At 41.9% G+C, this 25,090-nt stretch overlaps 1 protein-coding gene across 8 annotated transcripts; it reads right to left on the bottom strand.

Annotated features, from left to right (window-relative positions):
* Positions 1-5,348: 5,348 nt before the first annotated feature.
* Positions 5,349-23,981, bottom strand: hipk1a (homeodomain interacting protein kinase 1a). 8 transcript variants are annotated; one of them, XM_037771844.1, is made up of 17 exons: positions 23,550-23,981; positions 21,250-22,022; positions 19,398-19,771; positions 19,185-19,308; positions 17,987-18,106; positions 16,735-16,827; positions 16,318-16,499; positions 16,082-16,232; positions 15,356-15,560; positions 15,086-15,204; positions 12,274-12,411; positions 10,435-10,586; positions 10,165-10,317; positions 8,991-9,152; positions 8,295-8,488; positions 7,972-8,102; positions 5,349-6,157 (listed from the first exon to the last, which is right to left on the bottom strand). In XM_037771844.1, the coding sequence occupies exons 2-17, from the start codon at positions 21,979-21,981 to the stop codon at positions 5,723-5,725; spliced, it is 3,465 nt and encodes a 1,154-aa protein (XP_037627772.1). In that variant the 5' UTR covers positions 21,982-22,022; positions 23,550-23,981; the 3' UTR covers positions 5,349-5,722. The 8 variants fall into 8 exon arrangements, with proteins under 8 accessions (XP_037627772.1, XP_037627769.1, XP_037627770.1 ...); XM_037771841.1 differs by having other exon boundaries at positions 21,250-21,983; XM_037771842.1 differs by having other exon boundaries at positions 10,435-10,583; positions 21,250-21,983.
* Between the last annotated feature and the right edge of the window lie 1,109 nt (positions 23,982-25,090).

Below are 25,090 nucleotides of genomic sequence, written 5' to 3'. Positions count from 1 at the left end.
AAGTAACAATACCACAGTGTGGAAATACTCTAGTTACAAAAAAAAGTCCTGCATTCAAGATCTTACCAAAGTAAAAGTATGGAATTATTGGCATAAAAATATACTTATATTACCAAATGTAAAAGTAGAATGGCCCATTTCAGAATAAATATTATACTATTGGATTATAATTAATGTTGCATTAAAATGTACATTACCTTGATGTTGCAGCTGGTAAAGGTTGAACTAATTTCAACTGGTTTATATAGCCTGCTGCTGAGTAGTTTAATATATAATAATACATCATTTATTAGTTTTGTATTATTTGTAGTATTTTTCATGAATATTGGACATTGCATGAAGGAGTTAAATATCACTTCCTGGGTCCACTGTGGGGCGTTAGAGAACATGCAGTGGTTATACATTATGTTGCTGTATAGGTGTAGGTCACACAATGTCAGTTTGATAGAAATCGAGTGATGTTTGTCACGTAGGGCTTGCTTCCTCTTATCAGTCGGTGGCGCTATATGGCTATGTGTGTAGTGCACAACATTATGTGGAGCTGAAAAGAACTGCCGTTTCTTGTAAATACATAAGGAGGGAGCTTTGTGCCACTTTGCTCAGCAGTATTATCTGCCATTTCCTCTAAATCATGAGAGAAGGGTTGAGCGCGGTTTGAGGTATACAGTTAACACATGACTGTCTAGAAATTAAACAGAGGTGGATATAGGAAGTCCCAGCGTTAACACATGATACAAAAGGGGCATTCCATGAGAAATAGTATTTTTCTCCATATGTTAACCTATATGAGAGAGTATTTATTAGAACATGGTTTAATTAACTAGAATGACCAACCATTCAGGAGACAGGGGCCCTCAGAGTTGACCCATATTGGACGACCACCCCACCTAAAGACACAGACATCTTCTTAAAAAATAAACATATCAGTATGGTTCTCTGACCATCGCATAGTTAAAAAACAAAGTTATCTGCAATTTCAATACTTTTGGTTTCGAAATAAATATACAAGGTTTTAAAGTACTCTGTGTGCTGACACACTCTTGCGAACACAATAACTCAAAATATATGATAGCACCTCCATATTAAAACTTCCCCTTCCTACTACAGAGTACATGAACTCATTAGATTCTGAACGTTACTGAATAAATTTGCATTTTTAATGAGATACATTTATTGTTTTTATAAACTACTCCCAACCCTCTGAGACCTGCGGGATCGCAGGCGATCCATTAAGGAATCCCTTGGTACCGACCATGTCATACTAGCTTGTCGGGAATGAGGGTAAATAACGCTCCAAACTTACACTAAATTTTGGCGAGGAAAACTTACATGGTCCTTTTCAAAGGAGTCCCTTGACCTCTGACCTCCCCTTTACAGACATGCCCACTTTATGATAATCATATGAAGTTTGGGGGGGGAAAAAAACATGCAGTTTTTTAATGCAGAATAAATGTGTTATTTTTGTCTATTTTAAAATGGTGTATTTGAATATTTCTGCATACTGGGGTCCCTAAACAGTTACACAGGTATCACTGTAAAACGGCGAAAAATGCATTTCTTGCAAAAATCTCCAAATGTCAAGAGTTTTTGATACCAAATCAGAGCATGTCTTTTTCTATTGTGTTCCTCAAGGTCTTGGTGTCTTAATGTGGTATTTTGGAGAGATTATTGTTTGATTAATTAATTTAGAATAACTGGTTGTGGTGATTATGGTGGGATATTCAGATAAAGCGTCACTTGTTCTCTCGCTAGATATATTGAATCAAAATGGTTTATTGTGTAATAAATATATTAGGTCATAAATCCTGCCCTTCCATGTTAGCGGATGGGATATAGGCCAAATAAAAAGTCAAAGTACACATCAGATACATTTTTCCCAAAGAAGGTTTCAGTCATTTTAGGTAGTTATCATGCTTATCTGTGTTCAAGTGTTAATTTTTCTAAAAAAAAATAATTTGGTTTTATTTAGTTATTTGATGCTATGAAAAGGAGGTAAGACGTCATGATCGACAGCTGTGATTGACAACTGCTCTGATTGAAGTAGTCGCGGAGCCAGAGGCTCTGAATTGTACGAGAGAGGAGATGTAACTTTAACTTTCCATAACCGTCAGGAGTCTGTGTAAAAGAACATGAGTCAATTTGATCATAAATGTAGTTATAGAGATATTATGGATCGTTGTTGTGTCTTTCTAGCCAAACAGCTACCATGGTGCTAAGGTATAGCAGATAGGTGGCTTACACTAACAATCTGTGACCGTGATTGGCTCGGGTGTGTGTTTGGGCGGGACCTTGATACCGTGGCTCCAGCCCCCCATCAATGCTGCGCAGACTCTTGCTCCATATGACGCCAAATCTCAAGATGGCTGCCTCCGTATCCGGGATAGTTTGGCTTCACCTTTGTACAGCGGGAGGAAGTGGATAACCGTTAAAGATTTGGTCACAAAAAAAACCCCCAAAAAATAAACCATTAACCCAGTTTCATCATCAAATAAACCAAATAATACTCAAATTAACTAATTCAAATCGAATCAAACAACGTCTCTCGCTCACAAAATGTCCATTAAATCAGCATAGATCAAATTCAGAGTTGAAATGTCCCTTAATCAAATTAATTAAAAAAGGATTCCAGATAACAATACAAGAGGGGATTCGGCCAAAGGAGAATATGATGCACATTAACATGGAGGCAGGAGAACATGATAAGCCTGGAGACATACAGGGAAGGAGACTTACTGTATCTTGACTTGTGTGGGCCTAACAAAGACGAGGAAGTCCAGAGCTACATCCGTGCAGGTCACAGAGATAACTGAACAAGCTTCAACCAAACCTGCTCTGGGCATCAGCACACAGTTGCCCAGGGAAGTCTGGGAAATCCAACAACATCTGCCACTCTGTTTACTTTTACTGTATATATATAATCACTGTTTTTCCTTTTTGCAAACTTTTAGTGTCTCACTCTGTTCTCCTGCATGCATCCTTCCATTGTTAGTTTTTTCCCCTTCCCCCAGCTCACAGGTGTGTCTCATTATTCTCCTCACTTTCCACACCTGCCTTTTCCTGTCGAGGTTGAAAAGGGCAATTCTGTACTTTTTCTTTACCCCCTTTCAGCTACACACTCATATATTCATACTAATGTCTGATAGCAGCAGCCCTTTGTCATTTGTGCTATCAAGTACTGGCTGTTTAAACAAAATTGTGCAACACTTGATTCTCTAAATCGGAGCTGCAATCAGAAGTCGATCGATTAAAGAATTAATTGAGTTTAACTATTTTGATATCAGATTAATTTCCAAGTAAAAATGCCCATCATTCTCTGGTTGCAGCTTCTCAAAATGTGAGGATTTTCTGTTTTATATCATTACAAACTGAATGTCTTTGGATTTTGGGCTGATGGTCGGTCAAAACAAAATATTTTTGTAGACGTCACCTTGAAAAAAACATGGACATTTTTGACAGACCAAATTATTAATCGATAATGAAAATGGTTGTTAGGTGCAGCCCTGAATCTGAATCAATACTCTTCTGGATTTCATTTGGATGTATATTTGTAATTTGAGAAGATTCTTCAGTTTGAATTATCAATGAGTCCCAGATTCTGTTTTGAGCAGATTTTTATTGCGTATATACGGGTTAAGGTTCATTGTGTGTTCTATGTAATGTAACACTTCACAACACAGCAGGAGTGTAAGAACAACCACTATTTCACCAAACCAATGATTTGTTTAGAAGCCGTTACAACATCGATTCATATTTTTTAGAAATCATCTTTTGTCAGATTTGATTATTCACAATTCAAACGCATTGCTGTGAATTTTACAATTGCAATCTAAATGGCTTTGACATGATAGTGTGATACCCAATCAGATGTGCACGCTTTTTACTTCACAGACACCACTTCACAAGACAAGAGCTTTTACATGTTCCCCAATATCATTAATGTGTTTGTCGTACAAATTAAACGTAACATCAATAATCCGCCTGCGAACGCCGCTGGAAATCAGTGCAGCTGCAGTTTTTACGAACCTCTCCTGAATGCTACTCCATGTCAGACACATGCGACCTTAAGAATACCTTTAAAACTGTAAAAAACACATCGATCCCTCTAAATACCACCTTACTCTACACTGAAATGTACTGCATCATTCAACATACTAAACATATAATTAGAATCAAGTCAATGGCCAGCACTAAAACAGAATTAACATGGAAAACAATACAGTGACACATTATTATACAGTACATACCGGTAGCTTACTTTATCCTTTTTTTTTTTTAGAATACAGATACATACACACACATAGTACATTCCTAAATGAAACATACAACATCTAACTTATCATGATGTGCTGACATATTAAGGTTTAAAATAACAAAAGAAACTGATGTAAATAAGTAAGGCGATTGTGTGTACGTAAATGCAACTTTTAAACAATTATTTCAAGTTTCTGGCTATGAAGATAATAATAATAATAATAATATTAATAATAATAATAATAGAGAGCAGCATAATAGTTGGTCAAGTTCCACTTTCTTCTCAATACTCAGTTCTCAAATAAAATGAAAAAAGGCTTTACATGTTAAAAATCAACTTAACATTACAGTCTGTATAGTAGAATTTTCAGCTTTATGTTTGGTCCCTTAAATTTAGGGACTGTGTATGAACAGGGCTACAATTCCTACTCGTTTCATCTGATGTGGATGTAAACACCCTTCAATTAAAGCTGAAATTCAGCACTTTAAACCTCATACTTATTGTTTCATTTCAAAATCGAATGTACTGAATTACAGAGCCAACACAACAAGAAATGTGTCACTGTTCATATCATAGACTGTATATAAAGAAGGACAACATGACAGCTCCCCAAAAGTGAAGCCAAAACATCTCGATCGCCCCCTGGTGGCTGGCTGCAGTATAGGTCATATGGTGCCTTCAAATGCGGTCGTGTTTACCGTGTTCACGAGAAGAGTCCATATGAGTCTTGTGGTATTCACGACATCGTAAGTGGAAAGTTTCTTAAAGCTCTGAGTTCATGAGTTGTGACGCGTTTGTTGATGTTGTCAGAAATGGCGGAGGCCATGGAAGTTCATTTTTTGGTGCATAATAAGTGAATATATCGCAATTTTAGTCGTATATTGTAAATCTTCGTAATTTTATAATTGGTCTGAGGAAAATGTTGATATTCCCAACGGCCTCATCTTTTCCTTCTGTCATTACTTTGCATTTCCTGCATTATGTTACTCGCTTGCTAGCTTGCTAAATTGTTAGCTTCTGTGGCTTCTAGATACCGATACCGCGGCTCCCGTGCTCGAACACTACTGTGCAGACTCTGGCTCCAAATGATGTCAGAATCTCAAGATGGCAGCTCCTGTATTCGAGATATTTTGGCTTCACTTCTGTACAGTAGGGGGAAGAGGAGAAGCGTTGTCCATCTTTATATACAGTCTATGGTTCAGATACATACAGACCACACTGTTTGTCGCTGTTAACCTGCTGTATGTGACACAAAAAAACTCCTAAGTCGGAATAGATGGTTTTAAAAACTGACCATGATTAAAATATAAATACATTCCATGATTATTTTTTCCAAAATAATCATAGAAAGTTGTAAAAATAAGGACTGGACAGTAAAGGAAAATTAAAAGTAATCACAGCCGCCCGTGGTGAGCTTGTGCTCGTCTCTAGTCTCGGTCTCCATTTGGTCTTCATGCAGCGCTTCAGTCTTTACAGGTAGGGATACTGGTTGAGTTTTCGCTGGTAAGTAGCACCTGCGTGGTGGAAAGGCTGCACTCCCAGCTGCTGCTGCTGCTGCTGCTGCTGCTGCTGCTGTTGGTGGTGGTGGTTGACGTACTGTCCCGGAGCAGACCCTCCCAGGACCAGGCTGCCGCTTTTCTGGAGCAACGCCAGGGAAGAGTAAGCCCCGCTCGCCCTGCCGTGGCGGGATGAGCCACCTTGCATCTGGTCCACAGCTTGGGACACTGATGCCAGGGCGGCGGATGCCGGGTAGGCGTACAGGTTCGGGGTCGAGCTGAATAGGGTGTTCTCGTGAAGCCGGTAGGATGAGTGGGAAGAGGCGGGAGGGGGGTACGTGGGCTGCCGCCTCAGGGAGCTAGTGCTTCCTGTTTGGTCGTGGGATGATGACATCACAGACTGCTGTACCTGAAACAACAGAGAGAGGGGTCATGAATACCAACTCCTCGAGTGCCCACTTGTGTGTCGTATTCTTCTGGTGACTGCCACAAGACTGCCAGCATGTGGACTTTTATCAGAGCTCAGGGGGACACAAGTTCAAGTTCTTTTATACACAACAATTAGAGTGAGGGAGTCTAATTTAAAGGAACAGTGTGTAACATTACACCGTAGTTCTCAGACACACTTTTGAAATTACGGTAACGTGAGCTGCAGAGTGCAAAACCGTGGTACCGCCAGCCGCCGTCTGACTTCCATTGCTTCTAAAGTAGCGTTATAATGGTAAGGATGGCCTCTGAGTGAGGTGAACGGCGTAACCACGGTTTTGCACTCGGTGGCTCACGTTACCTCGGTGAGCATGGGGGGGTACTCAGTTGGTTGCAATCTGCAACCACACCACTAGATGCCGCCAAATCCTACATGCTGTACCTTTAAGTGCACTGTGTCTTGGTATTTTCCCCAACATGGGACACACTACAAAAACAACACTGCAAGTGTGGGTATCGGGACAGACGTACACTTTAATGCGTTTAGCACTTCAGTGTGTCCCATGTCAACACGCAGTACACCTGAGCTGCACTTGAGGTACACTTATCCTAAGAACTTTTTAGAGCAGTGTTCAGACCTAAGTGTATCCCACAATTCAGTTGTTGGCCGTGGTTGTGAATAATCTGTTATACTCCTTGCTGAGAAGACCCTGACCTTGTCCTTTTCCGTTTGTAGCACCGGTTTCACTCCCTAGCTCACCGTATCTGTGTGAAGGCTGAGAACTATCCTCCTTTCTGCGGGGCCTCTTTCTTATCTACCCTTACGTCATCTACCCACTCGAGCTTCATGGAAATAGATTTTCATAAATACTCTTGTATGTTTCATTATACATTTTGATTGAACCCTGCTTTGAGTGATCCAGCGCTCCGAGCGCTCGTCACTGCTGACAGAATCCACTCACAAGGGTCAAGCCTAGAATGATATAGGGCCAAAATACATTTCTGATGTTCTGCTACATTATGAACCATCCAGACCGCTCAGGTCGTCTGGGACAGGTCTGCTTTTTGTCCCCAGAGTCAAAACATAACATGGAGAAGCAGCGTTCAGTTTTTATGCTCCATATATCTGGAACAAGCTCCCAGAAAACTGCAGGTCTGCTGCAACTCTCACAACTCTCTTTTTATTAAATCATATAATTATTCATTTCTTACACTGCACTGTAACTTTTATTCTCGTATTTTATATCTGTCTTGTTCTATTTTAGCTTGTCTATATTTTCTATTCTCTTGGCTGTTTAATGAATTTTCTTTGCATTTTGTCTCAATGCTTTTGATGTTTTATGCAAAGCACTTTGAATTCCCTTGCTGCTGAGATGTGCTACATAGATACTGTAAACTTGCCTTGCCTATAGGCTTGCTTTAAGACAGATGTGAATAAGTTTAAGTTTGTATTGGATGAATATTATTATTCATGTCCAAATTAAGGATATCACAATTTCTTGCTACGATTATTGCGGCCAAAAAATGTCACGATAAACAATAAAATCACGATATTAATCAAACCTTCCTGAACTGTTAGTGCTTTAGTGAATTTGTGATGCATGCTCTCTTTCTCAATTTAACATTACGACTCACATAAAACTAGCGGCGCTCCAGGAGATCGACTAGCTTCTATAAGCATAGCAAGAAATGGCCAGAGTAGCTACAGCTAGACAAATGTTGGTTATTGGGACAGAAGCAGACTCTTTATGGGTTCACCTTGTTGGGCAGACATCAGCTACATTCAAAAGCTGTTACCTGACTCAGGTTGAGAGGCTGAGATCTGCTGGATGCGGCCCGTTGATGGCGATCGGTGTTGGAATCTCCCGCCCGACTGGACTGCTGAGTGGACCCTTTCTTGGATTTTCCAGAGCCACATGTAGCTTGATCTACGAGTGCAAAACCAGACAGAACACTATGAGCACTAAGAAGTAGAAGTGAAGTAAAATGGATAAGTCTAACCTGTCAATCTAAGAGCTGAGCTGATTATTAGTGCAACTAAAATGGATCCACATCCAGTTATTTTAAATAAAATGAATATATGTATATATGAAGACCAGAGGATCTCTGCCCTGGAGGACCTGGAGCTGCCGGAGCTTTGTGGGTTGTGCTCTCCCCCGGCTGGCTCTTCACAGAGGGCAAAACGATGGCCAGAGACTTGGCGGGCTGCGAGGTGGTCTTGGGGCTCAGGGGGCTGCTGGTGGAGGAGTCGGAGTCATGGGAGTCGTGCACCGTCACACAGCTGATCACGTTGGTCCTCTGGCTTGTTCCAGAGCTGCAGGAGAGAATAGAGCTGTTACATACCTGGGGCATTTTTTAATAATGCATTATTTAATTAAATTAATGCAATTAATTTGCACGACAGCATATGTTTTTGAACCGTTGTTTTTGTCATGAGTACTTTCACACATAGCGTGAAAATTATGCGGCAAAAAAGAGTCGTGCTTTTTTATCGGAATGAGGTCGATTTTCTGAGCTTTCGTATCGCTAATAAAGGCATCAACCAATCACGTTGTGCAGAACGGGATGAGTTGCGTCTATATTTATGAAACAACAACATGGAGGCTTTGTCGTCCGAGCCAAGATGTCAAACTTTATTACTGCTTTCAACCTTGACATTAAAAGCCCGAGACATACAATATTTCCCACTTTCGTGTCGTTTATTCGTCATGCCCCCCGGTGTGTAAAGGCCTTAAGAGAAGAGTAAAATACTTCAGCAAAAATAAAAAACCTCTCTCTGTGAAGATTAAAATTCCATAGACAGGAAATGAGCTCACCAGGCAGCAGGGAACTTCCTGTCGTCCTCGTCTTCCGAGTCGCTGTGGATGGTGATGATGCTGACAGCGGGACTGGGCGTGTCCGAGATGACGATGGGCTGAGACTGGTCACCAGCAAAAGCAGAAGTGTTGTGGACCACGGTGGTTGCCGACGACACGGGCCTGGAGGGGAAGAAGATGCTCCATCACTGTCTTATTGCAAATACAAAACCTATTTAAATATTTCAAGCAGCAGAGGTAGACTGCCACCTATTTGCTTTTAATTTCCTTAACAGCTTGTTGTTGCTTCAAATAACATTCATTTTCATTAATTTTTATATTAAATATTAAATAATTGTGCATTCTTATAGCCTTATAAAATAAAGTAAACACTGATAGAGCACATAAAAGGATCACACTACATTACATTCATTTGGCAGACGCTTTTGTCCAAAGGAACTTGTCTTTTTCACACACATTTAATTTGGGGGTTCAGTGTCTTGTAGAGCTGAAACAATCAGTCGATGAATCAGTTAGTTTATTAACGGAAAATTAAATCGCCAACTAGTTTGATAATCAATTTATCGTCCACGTTTGTTTTCAAGCAAAAATCATAAACCATTGTCTTATGTGATAGAAAACAATAATCGTTGGGTTTTGGTCTTCTGGTTGGACGAAACAAGCAGTTTGATGGCACCAGCTTTGTTCTTTAAGCCCACGGTGTTAATCTCTATTTTTATTATTGTCAAAAAATCCCCTTAAGAAGACCAAAACCAACAATGTGTTAGTCCGTCTCTCAGTACTTTCCAACTTCCCTACGCTGTCTGTGGCTCTCAGACCCCAAGCACATTGGTTCCTCTTGAAGACTTTAAAACAGGTCATGAATATAAACTTTCATTTTGATAAAAGGCTGCAAACATTTCCTAAAACAGCTGGGCACTGTGGTTTTCAACATAGTGTACATTTTTCAGTGGTCGATTAATCCACATTTGGTGCTCTAGTGAGCATTTGTGGCAGCAGGACGGTGTATTTCATGGGAAACTGTCATTTTTCATAATTTTCTGACAGTAGATTAAAGGTTTAATGAAAATTGCTGCTGCCCTACTGTCTGAACAAGTGGACAGGAGAAGCCAGGGATTGAAGTAGCAACACTACAGCGCGGGTAATGTGACTGTGTGACAGTGTGACAGGATACCTTGCTCTGCTCTCTGCATGTCGAGCCTTGGACCTCTTGCCCTGTTGGGATCTTGTGTGAGCGGCCCCTGAGTTGTGGCTTTGGGAGGCAGCGTGACGGCCAACACCAGAGTCCTGCTGGCTGACGCCATCATATTGGTTTCCATGACGACCCCTGTGAAAAGGAAGGACACAGTTAACTTGCTCTTATATTTACTAAACTTTCCATTATGGTTTTAATATTAGACTGACTTGAAGCTTTTAAAATGCAGCGTGAGGACACTAAACTCACCTCCAGCTAGAAGCTTGTTGACTGTCAGGGATCGGGGCTCCCATGGGTGAGTCAGGCACCACCGCCTGCCCGGGGTTGTGGATGGCCATGCCTGGCATCTGCTGCCATGTGGAAGGGATGAGGATCTGCTGTGTTCCTGCTGGCCAGCCCTGCTGTACGCACACATACATAAACACACGTTCAAATATTGCACTTTCAAAAACCTTAAACTTCAGCGGTGACACATTAAGAAGAGGACAAAGTGCAGTGTGTCGACCGTAGTAGAATAGAAGTCAGAGTTATTTTCTTAGAGAATCACACTGAAATAAAAGGCATGATGAGCACATGCAGGTTATAGACCACCAAGACATCCAGCAGACCCTGACACACTGACAGCTGAACAAAGCTCGAGAGTGATGGCGCATGGCCACCATCTCCATCCGGACTTATTCCTGTGCAGAGAGAGCTGCAAATACCTAACCAAGCTTTAAGAAAGAGAAAAAAAACACAACATTTAATTCAGGTTCTGATTCCAAGCAGTCCAGCGCTGTGAAAAACAGAGGAAATTACTTTTTTTTTTAAACAAAACTAAATAGTGACGGAAGCTTCTAAAGCTTTAAAAACACAGCCGTTTCCCGGCTGACTTTACTGTCTTTCAGAGGCTGTAGTGGGCTCAGTTTTAAAGCTAGAGTGAAGATACTGGTGTCATATGAAACTAGACGACGCAATGAATCCATTGTTACCAACCATGTCATGTTAGATTGTCGGGATAGAGGTTAAATAACGCTTCAAACTTACACTAAATTTTGTCTAGGAAAAACTGGCATAGCCATTTTCAAAGAGGTCCCTTGACCTCTGACCTCAAGATATGTGAATCAAAACGAGTTCTATGGGTACCCACGAGTCTCCCCTTTACAGACATGCCCACTTCATGATAAGCCCATGCAATTTGGGGCAAAAACCATGCAGTTTTTTGAATACAGTATAAATGTGTTATTTCTGCATACTGGGGTCCCTAAACAGTCTTGAGCCCAATTGTATTCATGTGTGATGATGTTAGTCCCCACAGTGTCCATTTCATTGTAGAGAGGCCTCACAGCAAGAGGGTAGTAGGTTCGAATCTGGCTTGGGGCCCTAGTGTGTGGAGTTTGCATGTTAGTGTGTTAGCGTGGGTTAGCATTGGTTTTCTCCGGGTCCTCCGGCTTCCTCCCACAGTCCAAAGACATGCAGGTTAGGTTCATTGTTTACTCAGTGACAAAAGTGGGTCTATTGTGGGTCTCAGAGGGTTAATAATGATGACTGAGATATCACAGATGATGATGGTTTACAGGTACATGTGATGAATTGGTAATAGGGGCGCTACAAATAGCCACAGCCGTGCGTAATGACAGCTGCTCTGGTGCTGTTGGAGAACCCCGCTGTTGCCCACAATCGGTTCCACTGCATTTCTTCTTTGCCGTTCATCTCATGGACACGTCTAATGAGTGGTGGAGGCTCAAGTATCGATATGAAAACAGATGTTTAAGGGCATTTCTACATCCATTATGGCAGACTTTGAGTGGAAAAACTCCACAATGATTGAGATTTATAAAAAAGACACATGCGTATGTGCAGCTTTATAGATCCGCCAAAAAAAGAATATGCGTATGCACATTTCTGTTCCAAGTTTTAGTCGTGAATCTAGTTTTAAGCATCTGGCCACCGAAGCTGCAAGCAAAAGCACAAACCAGACTGGTGAGTTACACATGCGTCCCACGTTCTGCTGCACACCGCTTACACACATGTGCTAGGAGGAGGAGGAGGAGGAAGGAAGAAGAGAGAAAGAAGAGATTTCAACCAGTTGTGATGATGGTGTTTTACCAGCATGGAGGCACTCTGATCCAGTAAGCCGCCGAGGCTCGTACCCCTGCAGCGAACTGGCAGCCGGACTGAGCCTAAAGGCGACATTCCCGCCACGGAGGCGTACAGGCTGCTTACCAGCAGGGGGTCGAGGGAGGCCTGGGAGGAGGTGTGAGGGGAGGTGATAAGACTGAGAGGACACATAATAGGAACTGCTCCAAAGTCTACCGAATCCTAAAGAAGAAGAGGGAGTCTTTGCTTTGGATCAGTTACACACCAGAACAACAATACTGATATTCTGAATCATTGTGAGTGGAGAATAAACAAACAAACATGAGCAACCGACACACACACAAACCAAAGCACAGATGCACGGGGTCATGGGGGTTAGGTACCGATAGATGGCTCCATTTTGGATCTGGCTCCTGGTTGATTCACTAAGCTCTGAGAATAACTAATCTCTTATTGAACCTTTTGTCTCTCTCTATCTATCTTTACCCGACACTGACCGTCAATTTCACTGGTTTAAATGGACTGTTTGTAACTTTTTAAGCGTATAAATATACCGGATCGGTTTCCCATGCGAGCTCGCATATGCGCGCTTGCGTGTTGCTACGCTGTTCAGACTCCCTGTGGACACCGACCATCAGACTTAAACACAAACTACACAGAAGCACCAAAACCTCAAAGTTATATCTTGTGAAGCCCGTCTTGCAAAACAGTGTTGGCCGCAGTCGGAGTACGAGAGGGAGACCGTATCTTTGGTCTCCAGGGTCGGAGTCTCTGCTGTACTCTGCTCCGCTGCCTGCCTGCCTTCACTCACACGCCGCGCTCGTTCTCGCTCCACCTCATGTGCATGCGCGCACACTACACACTGCAAAGAGTTAGTTTAGCTCTGAGAATATCTAGTGAATGTACAGTGGACGTTTGTGCAGAAATAAATGCTGCAGCTCCTCCAGACCAACAGAAGTTTCCCATGTCTTGTGAAGTGACGGGGCTCCACAGCGAGAAATGTTATCGTCTGCTTCAGCCCTGGAGGCTGAAGCAGGAAAAAGCCAACACTAGGATCAGCATTGATTCATGGAGAGACCTCCGTCTGGTCAGCTAACATTACTGCCAAGCAGTTGAAATATAGAGTGATATTGTGGTTTTAGCTGACGTGTGTCACATCACTGTTTTGAGCGATGCTCGTTCATGTCTATTTAGAGCGAGCAAGCGCGAACCCGACGCGGACTTTCATTGACTTAACGGCCACAGGTATCGCTGTTAACAAGCAATTCTGAATCTTACAAATAGTCCCTTTAAATGACAAATGTCACCAGTGGTAAATTATATCATATGGATCTATTCATGGCAAAATAAAACTTGGCTGTTGTGTTTCTCTGCCTTCTCTGTTTGACAGTTTCAAGTCTGCACTCAAATATTTTACTTGAGCCAAGTTCACACTACGAGACTTTCAAAGTTGTCAGATCGTTATTCTGTTCACACTACACAACCTGCTGTCTTGTAATCGGGAGTCTTTAAGTCGGGGTTTTCACACTACATGACTGTCCGGCGAATGGAGGTCACACACTACAAGATCTTTCACCAGGAGGAATCCCCGATGAGGTAACGAAAACAAGCGAGAAGTGACACGGGCGTAGTCATGCTTGTTGATGTTGTCGTTGGCACACATGCTTACTATTTCCCCGATGTAGATAAGCCACTGTGTTAAGCTTATTCAAACATCCAACACCCTAGGTGCAACAACAACTTTGATCCGTGTTTCAAATGCAACACATACAGTAAGTTCCTATTGTTACTGGCGACCCCTCCAGTTATTTAGCATGCTAGATATCTGGAATGTGTCTGCGAGGCATCGGCGTCTTTGAACCATTCAAACGTGGTGCCCGAGCGCCGATGTGCGAGCACCGAGCCAACGCGGATTTGCCTCTGATCTGGGGCATTTGTCAGGGAGCTCCAAAACCTGTCAGCGGGTGGAAAATCAGGGCTAAAGAAGTTGTGTAGTGTGAACTAGGTATTAGGGAAAAGTACCATAACAAGTAAAGCTGGGCTCAGACTACAGGAGTTTTAAAATCCTAACCGATTTTGAAATCGGGTTGCATCACACACACAAAGAGCCTCTTCACAGATGTCCATCTCTCTAATCTCAAACTACAAGATTTGAAAATAATGGCACATCACACACTACAGGATATTATTAAGATTATCGTGCCATGTTTGAAGTTATTGGGGCGGCCCCGATGAGTCTGCCAACAGTTCGGGGTTTAAGACTGGAAGAAGAAATAAAGTTCTGCTACACAAATAATTTGTTTCATATTTTCTCTAATCTTTGATGTTTTTCCTGATATATTGAACAATTTGACCTCTTGAAACCTCGAAACATTATTAAAATGAAACCATTATATAAGTTTAAAAGGAGAAATGTCTCCTTAGTGGAACTGCAAACTACCAATAGACATCTGAAATGTGACACTGCTTTTTTGTTAGTTGCCACAAGCCAAAAAGGTGGTTTAATCTTATAGAACTCCTTTTATAGGCCTATGTTTTTTTTTATTTTAACTCCTAATCTGTAAAGTAACTAGTAGCTACAGCTGTCAGGTAAATGCAGTGGATTAAAAAGTGAAATATTTCCTTCTGAATTGTAGGGGAGTAGAAGTATAAAGCAACATAAAATGGAAATACACAAGTAAAGTACCTCAAAAGTGTACTTGGGTTAATGTACTTAGTTACATTCCACCACTGCTGGTGCTGAACCTTTCGATCGATGAGTTGATTCAATACTGGAATCAGATTTGAAGTCCAACCCTGGTGGTCATGCAGTGAGTCCTACCTGTGCCAGCATGCCGGGCTGGAGGTGAAGAGACTGGGACGACTGGTTCTGAGGAACTAGGGGTACGGAGTTGTCCATCCTCACTGGATAACCAGAGGGCTTGTTGGACGTCTGAAGACCTGGAAGGAAAAGATGGAGGCAGGTGATATTATGTATAAAAAAGATAACATAAGCAATTTAGGGATTATGGAGTTTCTTTCCATTTTTGCTGGTTGGTCAAAAGATTTATTTTCCTTGAAGCAACATGACACTAACATCTGGCTTTCTCACCCTGGATGGTGGGAGGGCAAACTATGAGCGTTTGCTGGAAGGGCTCGGTCTGGGCGCAGAGCTGGGTGGGTCTGGTCTGCAGGGGCACGCCCTGCTGGGTCAGGCCGGGGATGTTTATGGTGGCCTGCTGGTAGAGGCCGGGCTGGTAGTTCAGCAACGGGACGTTGCTGCTGAGGGACAGGGACTGGCCTCCCGTCGAGGCCATCTGGAAGACACAACAGGCAGACAACATTGTGATCGACGCCTTAAAAGATGAGTCGAGTTCTGCAAGAAAGTCCTGGGGCTTTAATGCAGATCTCACCTGTTCTACATCCACCTGCACGTGCATGTATAGGCTCACTTACATGAATGCCATATATGGTTTGGTGGCGTTAGAGGATGTGAGCGAAACTCCAGATTAATTTACCTAAATAAAGATTATACTTTACAATTAACTTTAGTCTTTGTTGTTACTTGATAACTGCTAATAAATAAAACAGTTTCTATAGGGGCAAGTAAAAATTGACTTCGGGCCAGTAGATGTCTGACCCACTTGCCCGACCAGGCAAACTAGAATTACCGCCTCGTTGTTGTATGCCTCTACCAACAAGTGAAGTTGCAGTTTACATCCATGTCTGTCCAAAATGTCATCACTTCATCACTTTACAAAGCTACTGATATAACCTGCAACGAATGAAAATGAGATCAACAAGACCCAATGAGGCAGATCAGAGACGATGTTCTCACCTGATTGTGCTGGTTTAGTTGGCTACTGAAGGTGACGGTGAGGTTGGTGGCTGTACTTGGGGTATTGTTGCTTGCAAACATATTTTTTCCATTCTCAAAGGCGCTGCATCTGCGTTTGCATATATCCATATTTTGGAAACAGGACTTCACGCTGTAAAATAAAAATGTAAAAGCTCAGAAACAAACAATAGAATCCTGAAAACTGACTGCGATGCTAAATCCACAGCTGCACTTACTGTGAGCTGTGAGGGAAGTGCAGCAGGTGAGTCATGGTAACAAAGGGGTGGTTCAGCGTCTTCATGGGCGTGATGCGTTTGTCTGCGTCTAGCGTCAGCATCTTCTTCAGCAGGTCTATGAACTCCCGCCTGTCAGCCTTCTCTGCCAAGATGTCCGTCCCCTCCAGGTTTGTCATGTTCACCTGCAGGGCGACAGCAAGCCTCTGTTTGTCAAACCGCATCCTGGTACACCTAACGACATCGCATCCGAAGTCTGGTAATAGTGTGAACTGACACACCCAAAATGATTTGCCTATACATACACCCAGGGTGTCCCACCTTGAACCCCTTAAAATAACCAGTTCCAAAACCAGTTCTAGCAACAATATTTCTGTCAACTGCAGGAGCAGATCTGAAAGTAGACGGCTTCATCCTCACCCTCACCTGCATCATATCATCCAGACAGTTGAAGATGTATTTCCTTGCCTCCTTTGACTTGATGCCCATCTCTGCCTCGTGTTCTGCAGGTGTCTGCAGAAAAGTAACCACAGCGGAACCTCAGTATACTATGACCACATATCAGGGCCACAGTAGGTAAAAAAAATAATCAATTACGGAGCCGGAGCAGGGGGGTAATATTCAGAAAAAAAAACTCGTAAAAGTCGTAAATTTACAAAGAAAAAGAAATAAAATCTCGCAAATTTACGAGATAAAAGAACACTTTTTTTTTGTTGGAGCAACCTCATCACCCCACAGACGCCACCGCTTGCCATGTATTATGCAGTGGGTAACTCCGGGGCTGAAAAGTGAAGCCAATGCTGAAGTGCCTTAAACCGGCATTCTCTCTAACAGCCAGCAGGGGGCGACTCCTCTGGTTGCAAAAAGTAGTCTGATTGTATAGAAGTCTATGAGAAAATGACCCTACTTGTCTCTTGATTTATTACCTCATTAAACATTGTAAACATGAGTTTAAGGTCTCAATCGCTAGTTTCAAGTCTTCTTCAATACAGCATGATGTTCATTTAGTAAATTATGGTCCCATTTAGAGTCAAATAAACGATAAAGCAGGGGATGCTTTAGGGCGGGGCTACCTTGTGATTGACAGGTCACTACCACAGCGTTGTCTGGTTTAACCCTTTCACAGTGTGTTTTCAGTTCATCAAAGTCAATTGTAAAATGTTTTGGTCACCTAAACATTTTTTATTCAGCATAATATATGTCAATAATATTGTGTCATATAATTGTGTCACTTCTGGTTGCAAAAAACCAAGATGGCGACGGCCAAAATGCCAAACTCGAGGCTTCAAAATAGCAGTCCACAAACGGTGACTACATCCACTTCTCATATACAGTCTATGGTATTATGACTGCAGTGGATGACCTAATGAAATTATACTTGCGGAGGAATGACTTGTGATTTTAGCCCTGAATCACCACATTATCACAGCATCCAGACATTTTTAAAAGACATCGCAGTGAATTGGGCCTATTCAGCAGAAAACAACATACTGATTTAATGGTAAATTTGTGAGCTTTTTTCTAGTAAATTTACAACCTTCATCTTGAATTCTGAGTTTTTTCTTGGCCCTAATATGCCGTCGTAGTGTACAGTATGTACTGTACATACGCTTGATGACAGAATCTGATAAGAAGAAGTCTGATAAATCTCCATCTCTGCGGAGTCACATACTTTGAGTCTCCATAGGGGGTAGCTTGAGTCGGGTCCTCTGTTGAAGAAGCGGCTGGTCTTGGTTCCTGCACTCAGCAGGTACTCTGCAGGAAGGCCCTGGGTCTGGGAAATGTAACGAATCTGAAAAAAAAAAAAGTCAGTTGCTAGGGTGAGTCAGTTTATTCAGTAATTATCACCTGAGGGCCTCTGAAGGAGGTGTTGTTGGTTTACACAAAAACTTGCCAAACTGATGTGCAAACACTAATTATTATTTTAGTTGAACTGTCACATGTGCTCAAACATGTTTTGAGATGTTGAATTATTAATAAGTGACAACAGTATTAAAATCAGTCTGACACCCTGACAAAGTCACTATGAATGAACTGACTACTAGGGCTGCACCCAAGGTCTTTTTTTTTTTTTTTTTTTTTAACATTCAAAGCTTCTTTTGAGGTTTTTGAATGAAGCTCTGAATGTCTATCACCCTAAAAAAATCTATTTTAATAAAGTGATTCATCAGATTAAATAAGTAACTAATTCATAAGTCTTTTTTATTAAATCAACTTTCTTTAATGACAATAACTTGTCATTTTCACCGACATAAAATACATGTAGCTGAGGACTGACGCCAAATTCACACCGGAGTAGCGTTAAAGTGCGGCCAAACTAAAGTTGGGGAAATTTTAACTTTCAGTGGCCAGAAAATACCCGCAGCCAATCAGTAAACAGATCCTGTGACACGTGTGACCTATGTTACAAAGAATTTTTTCCTGCCTGAAACACATGAAACCTCCCTGCAGCAGAAAAATGTTATAATTGCCGCACTTCGCTGCTGCCTGGTGTGAATTTGGCGTGAGCCTCGGGGCGCTCGCTGTGTGTGTGTTTAAGAGAGAGAGAGAGAGTGACAGAGAGAGAGGGGAAGAGAAGGTGGAAGGTAGACTTTTGCACGCAATGTTTCTATAAGATATACGCCCTTTTCACAGCAGCCATTTTCACATATCATAGCAGGGTAAACACAGGTGTAATAGATCAAATTAATTATGGTCCCGTTCTATTTAGTGTATCATAGCCATTCCAGTAAGCCAGCATACACCATACCAGGGCCCTGGCACACCTCAATGGAATAGGGCCACAAATAGTGTTAGTAATTACACATTATTCAGAGGTCACGTTAACCAAATATTTTCCGTAATGATTATTTGACAGTGCTGCAGCTGACCTGATCATACTCAGAGGCACCAGGATAGAGGGGCCATCCCAAGAACAGCTCAGCAATGACACATCCCAACGACCACATGTCGATCGCTTCACAGAAAGGAAGGCCCAGAATGATCTCCGGAGCTCTGCAAACACATCAAAAGTGAAGAAATTGAAAGGGACCACAGCAGGTAATTCACATATTATTCAAAGCTCTTTAGGCTGATGTACTCACCTGTAGTATCGGGACTGCAGGTAGGTGGAACAAACCGCTTTGGACACGTGGCTGGCGGAGCCGAAGTCAATGACTTTCACTCTGTACGGCTGCCTCAGAGGGTCCACTAACATAATGTTCTCAGGCTTCAGGTCGGCGTGGATCAGCCCGAGGCTCTTCAGCTTCATCAGCGCCGTGGCGACCTGCTGCAGAATGGGCCGGATGCACTTGAGCAGCAGCGGGCTGAACTTGCTGTGCTTCAGGAAGTCGTAAAGGTTCTGCTCCAGCATCTCGAACACAAGGCACGTGTGGTTCTTGTGCTGGAAACACTCGTATGAGCGGACGAAGTTGAACTCGTCGGCGTTCTCTGTGCTCAGCCTGCTAAGGATGCTTACCTACAGGGAGGAATATGAAGATACAATTGTGTTCATTAATAGCCTCATTTACACACTTAGTATTTGTTTTCACTATTTATATTCTATAATATCTATATGCAGTTTTGGAGCATTGATCTGTGCTATTACTATGTGTGTGTGTGTGTGTGTGTGTGTGTGTGTGAAGGTCAACCAACAGAATGGGGGGATTTCTGTGGTTATGATACACTCTTGTTTTGCCAGTCGGACAGAGAAATGATTAGAACTTGTTTCTCAACTTGTCTCTCTGCGGAGGAGAGAAGTTTGTATCTCTAACCCACAAGGCCATGTGTGCGCAGGTAACAAAGGAAGGTTTAGAAATTAGAATGGTGTTGGTAGACATGGGAGGATTTACCAAGAAACAAAACTTGAGATACCGTTATGTGTTGATCTCCAAATATGGGGAGATAAAGGGAACAGGCTGGTGAAACAATAGTTTATGGAACGGAGACAAACAGGTTTGGGGAGGGGGGGTATGATCTCCCTGCAAGCCCCACAGAATGGGACAGAATGGGATTTAATGTATAAACTAGGAATGTCAAAGTTAACGCGATAACGCGTTACGCAAATTCATTTTTACACCACTAATTTATTTAACACATTAACGCAACTTGCAAATTTAAGGGAGTCTGAAAATACTCGCATCATATTAAACTAGAGAACCTAAGGAATCCATTGGTACCAACCATGTCATACTAGCTTGTCGCAAAGGAGGATAAATAACGCTCCAAACTTACGCTAAGTTTTGGCAAGGAAAAACTGGCATGGCCATTTTCAAAGGGGTCCCTTGACCTCTGACCTCAAGATATGTGCATGCAAATGGGTTCTATGGGTACCCACGAGTCTCCCCTTTACAGACATGCCCACTTTATGATAATCACATGCAGTTTTTGGGCAAGTCGGTCAAGTCAGCACACTGACAGCTGTTGATGCCTGCTATAAAGAAATAACAGACAGTAGAACGCTGTAATTTACCAATAAGAATCGAGTATTCAACGAAGCCATGTGATATTTGATTCTCAATGGGACCATAATTTACTAAATGAACATCATGCTGTATTGAAGAAGACTTGAAACTAGCGATTGAGACCATAAACTCATGTTTACAATGTTTACTGAGGTAATAAATGCAGTGAGAAGTAGGCTCATTTTCTCAATGACTTCTATACAATCAGACTTCTTTTTGCAACCAGAGGAGTCGCCCCCTGCTGGCTGTTAGAATGAATGCAAGTTTAAGCCACTTCGGTTTTGGCCTCACTTTTCAGACCTGGAGGTTGCCGCCTAGTTCGGACAACTATTACTGGATTACTTTAATACTGAAGAAAAACTCCAAACCAGATAATTATCAGGCAAGGAGCGTTTTTTTTTCTGTGATTTCTAATCAGATTTGTGGATGTTTATCAGCTGTTTTCTGTCTGTCCACCCTGGAGTTTTTATCCTTTTCAACACAACATACTCACTTCAATTTGACCTTGCCGAGCGTAGGAGGGATGGTTCTTCAAGATCTTAATTGCAACTATCTCGTTTGTGCCGCGCTTCCAGCATTTTGCCACCTGGCCGAAGGTGCCTCGTCCCAGGAACTCGAGCACCTCGTAGCTGTTGGACATCGAGCACAGAATCTCGTGCTGGACCAGCTGGTAGTCGCCCTCGCTGTGGGAGTTGCTGCTCTTCGTGGTAGAAGTGGAATGTGCTATGGACTGCGCCGTGGTGGTTCCCCCTCCGCCACCGGTGCGGTTTGAGACCACGGGGGCTGAGAGCTCCTCCAGGATCTGGACGCTGTCGCTGCTGTCCACCTCTTCGCTCTTCCGCTTCAAACTGTACTGCTTGTGGTAGAGGTCGCACGGCTGGGAGGAGGACTCCGCATCCTTGACGCGGCGGCTGGAGGAGGAGGACGAGGAAGAGGAGGAGGGGGGTCCGCGAACACTACCTGTGCTGTCGGCCGCACGCACCACCGTCTGCTCCCGGGAGCCGGCCGTCGGCGGATTCGCCTGGTTGGAGTTGTACACCGGGTTGAAGTTGGAGCCAGAAGTGGAGGGTGCAGCTCCCTGGGTGGGGCTCTGCTGGTAGTAACCATTATCTCCCAGCTGGTTGGACACATCCCAGGCAGTGTTCTCCACTTTAAGCCTCTTCGAACGAGAGTAGGCACTGGAGGACACGGAGGGAGAGGAGAACACCTGGAGCTGCGACGCCATGTCTGCGGATTAAAGATCAGCAGCAACCATCAGTAGGACGTCTAAAAAAAAACCAGAGACAAGACATGGGTGACATCTTGACTTAAGAATATGTTATTTACTGATGATGATGCAAACAAGATATGAAACAACATTAGTCGAATAATTGAGTAGCCGATCGGCAGGAAATTAATCAGTAACTATTTTGATAATGAATTTTAGGTAATTTTTTTAACCAAAAATGCTTGTTAAAGTGGGGGGTAAGAATTTGAGGCGAGAAATAGGCATTTCAGTAACAGAATATTGATTCATTTTTTATCAGCGCTGCCTAGTTTGACCGTTTGATTGAAGTTTGAGAGTGATTGACAGCTGCTCAGAGACGACAAGGCTCCAGCTCGGTTCTGATTGGTTGTTTTCCTCCGGTCTGTGAAATCCTGCAGATGCCATTAGGAGCACCGGAAAACACCGCAGGACACATGATTTTTTTTCAGATTACCTGTCTCATGCACTACTGTCAGGATATAGTGACCGTTTGATAAAAATATATTTTTTAATCCATTTCTATTTCTACCCACTGAAGCTTTAAATGTAAGAATTTACTGCTTTTCCTTGTCCTGTATTAAAGTAAATTTAATATTTTTAGATTTTGGACTGTTGCTCTGACAAAACAAGTGATTAAATGATGTTGTGGGAAATTATGATGGTTTTTTCTGATCTTCTATAGACCAAGCTGTTAATCAATAATAAAAAAAAAAAAACCTGCACATTAATTGTTACAATATTTTCTTTTCAATTAAGACAGTGATACTGGAATTGCAGATGTTTGGGCTTGGTCTCATCTTCAAGTTTGCATTTATGCTACCACCACTTGGGAGGTGACAGAAGCTGGATATTTCATTCCAACCATATATCCAATACTTTCATCTATCCATTCTGACATTTGCTTGCTTACTAACTAGTGTTTAAAACACAATTTTGGTCAACAAAGGCCCAGAGTAATAAGATATCCTGGAGTCAGAGAATGGATGGTGTATTTTTTTTACTTGAAAAAAAAAAAATGACCCAAAATATTGATGAATTAACAAAACAGATTTATTTCAATTAACACATTAAATAATTGATTATCAATCAATCAATCAATCAATCAACATTTACTTGTATAGCCCTTTACAATAACCAAAAGGTACCCAACGTGCTTTACATTAACATCAGGAAATAACAGGGATAAAAACATAACATATCATAAAATCATAAAAAGGTGCATAAAAAGCACAAGAAAAATGTCACAGCGCTAATTGATGAATCAATTAACTAATTGATGAATCAATTAACTAATTAAGTCTCAGCTGTATACTAATGACCCTTATCCCTTGAGCCAAAAAAACCCAGCATAACACACCTGTGACAGTTTATTGACAGTGTGCTCCCACCATGTCTACCTGCTACTGTATGATGCCCCACCTTGATCACACATTAGGGGGTCAGAGTTTCTGCTTTTGGCCCCTTCAAGTGTCCCTGAACGCCACTGCAATCAAAGCTACTTGATGCCTGGTAGTTACCTAGCTTTACCTATTCACGAGAGACAATACCTGTATTTGATGACTGAACACACCGTCTCCGATCTGTCATTTAAGGCCTCATCACCACCTCCTGCTCGCCGGGCTGTGTGTGGTGCTGCAGCGGATCAGCTGGAGCTGTTAGCCGCCTGCTGGAGCTCTCTGACTGACCGCAGCAGACTGATGATGGAGGAGAGGAGCAGCTAACAGCCAGCTAGAAAGCTACACAGCAGCCGAGTCATGCCTGACTCTGATCCGCAGTCACATCGCGAGTCAAGCGAGCGAAATGTGCATAATGTCACTGGAGATGTCAGATAGCATCATAGTGAGCGCTGTCGACTAGACAGAGCTCCATCATCTCCAGAGGACTGTCTGTCTGTCTGCTCGACGTACTCTCTACCGAGGACGTCGTACGTAACGGCGTGACGTCATGGACGTCAGAGGCCGCAGTGATAGAGAACAAAGATCGTCTATTCTTCCCTGTGTTTCACTCCGAGCACCTTATATCTATTTTAAGGAACGTGAATCAGTGTAACTGCAGCTGAATCAGTGGGGGGAAAAACAATAGTGGAAAGTTACCAAGTATATTTAAAAAACAATAAAAAATACAAATACAAATATGTTTTTTATAAAAATAAAAACAATATTTGCATCAAAATTTATACAATGAGTATAGAGGTAATATTGTAGGTTTTACTCAAAGACTTCATGCCAATGTTCATCCAGCAGATGTGTGGATTAGGCTCTACTTCACTACAACTCTGATTTATGGTACATTTCGTGCAATATCATTGACATAATCATTGAAAATATATCAAGTAGGCTACACACCGGTACTTGAGATTTAATATTGCACATACAAAGCTGTATGTCACTTCTCTCATACATATCTTATACTGTATATACTGTATGTACTGTTCTTAATATGCCTTGTACAAAGTATTTCCTTTTATTATTGTAATATAACTTATTATTTTTAATGGAGCTGCCCAGCAAAAAGCATTTCACATGATTGTACTTGTATAACCGGCGTGACAATAAACATCTTGAATCTTGAATCTATATGCAACTCACAAGAATGATCCTTACCTGTTTATATTTTCAGCATTGTGTATTTTGGACTTGCACCCTATGTATTTATTTATTTATTTATTTATTCGACTCGTACCCACTTTTCCCTCTGGATAAATAACATTATATCATATCTTTATGATATGGTTGTTAAATAAAATTATAAATGCCACAGGAAGTCTATAAAGTAGAATATAATAAGATGTGTGTGTGTAATAAATCTGGATAACAATCATCTAGCTCTAAGACATAAGACCAACTAGTTTTATAATAAATATAAACATATATTAAAATAATATATATATTTTTTTTATATATATATATATATATTTAATGGGCATTGTTGAAGGAACATGAGACCAAAGATCTTTATTGTCAATGACCGCTTTGCTGGAATTAAATGACAAATAAAGAACCTTGAACCTTGTTATACTACTTCTCATGCAGGATGCAGGTTGTTTTTTTTAACTCACTGATCTCACATTTCAACACAAGGGAGCGCT

The sequence above is a fragment of the Sebastes umbrosus genome, chromosome 6 (genome assembly GCF_015220745.1).
Source record: "Sebastes umbrosus isolate fSebUmb1 chromosome 6, fSebUmb1.pri, whole genome shotgun sequence".
Classification (NCBI taxonomy): domain Eukaryota; kingdom Metazoa; phylum Chordata; class Actinopteri; order Perciformes; family Sebastidae; genus Sebastes; species Sebastes umbrosus.
The sequence above is the reverse complement of the archived record's forward strand: the minus strand, read 5'-3'. Positions and strand labels throughout refer to the sequence as shown.

What these genes read in the sequence shown, in the direction of transcription:
- hipk1a (XM_037771841.1), bottom strand. Translation starts at nt 23,589, where the DNA reads ATGACAGATCGGAGACGGTGTGTTCAGTCATCAAATACAG. An exon ending in ATGATATGATGCAGGTGAGG is followed by an intron (nt 16,500 to 16,734) that starts GTGAGGATGAAG and finishes GTCGCCCTGCAG; the next exon opens with GTGAACATGACAAACCTGGA. An exon ending in AGGAAGTTCCCTGCTGCCTG is followed by an intron (nt 8,489 to 8,990) that starts GTGAGCTCATTT and finishes TCTCTCCTGCAG; the next exon opens with CTCTGGAACAAGCCAGAGGA.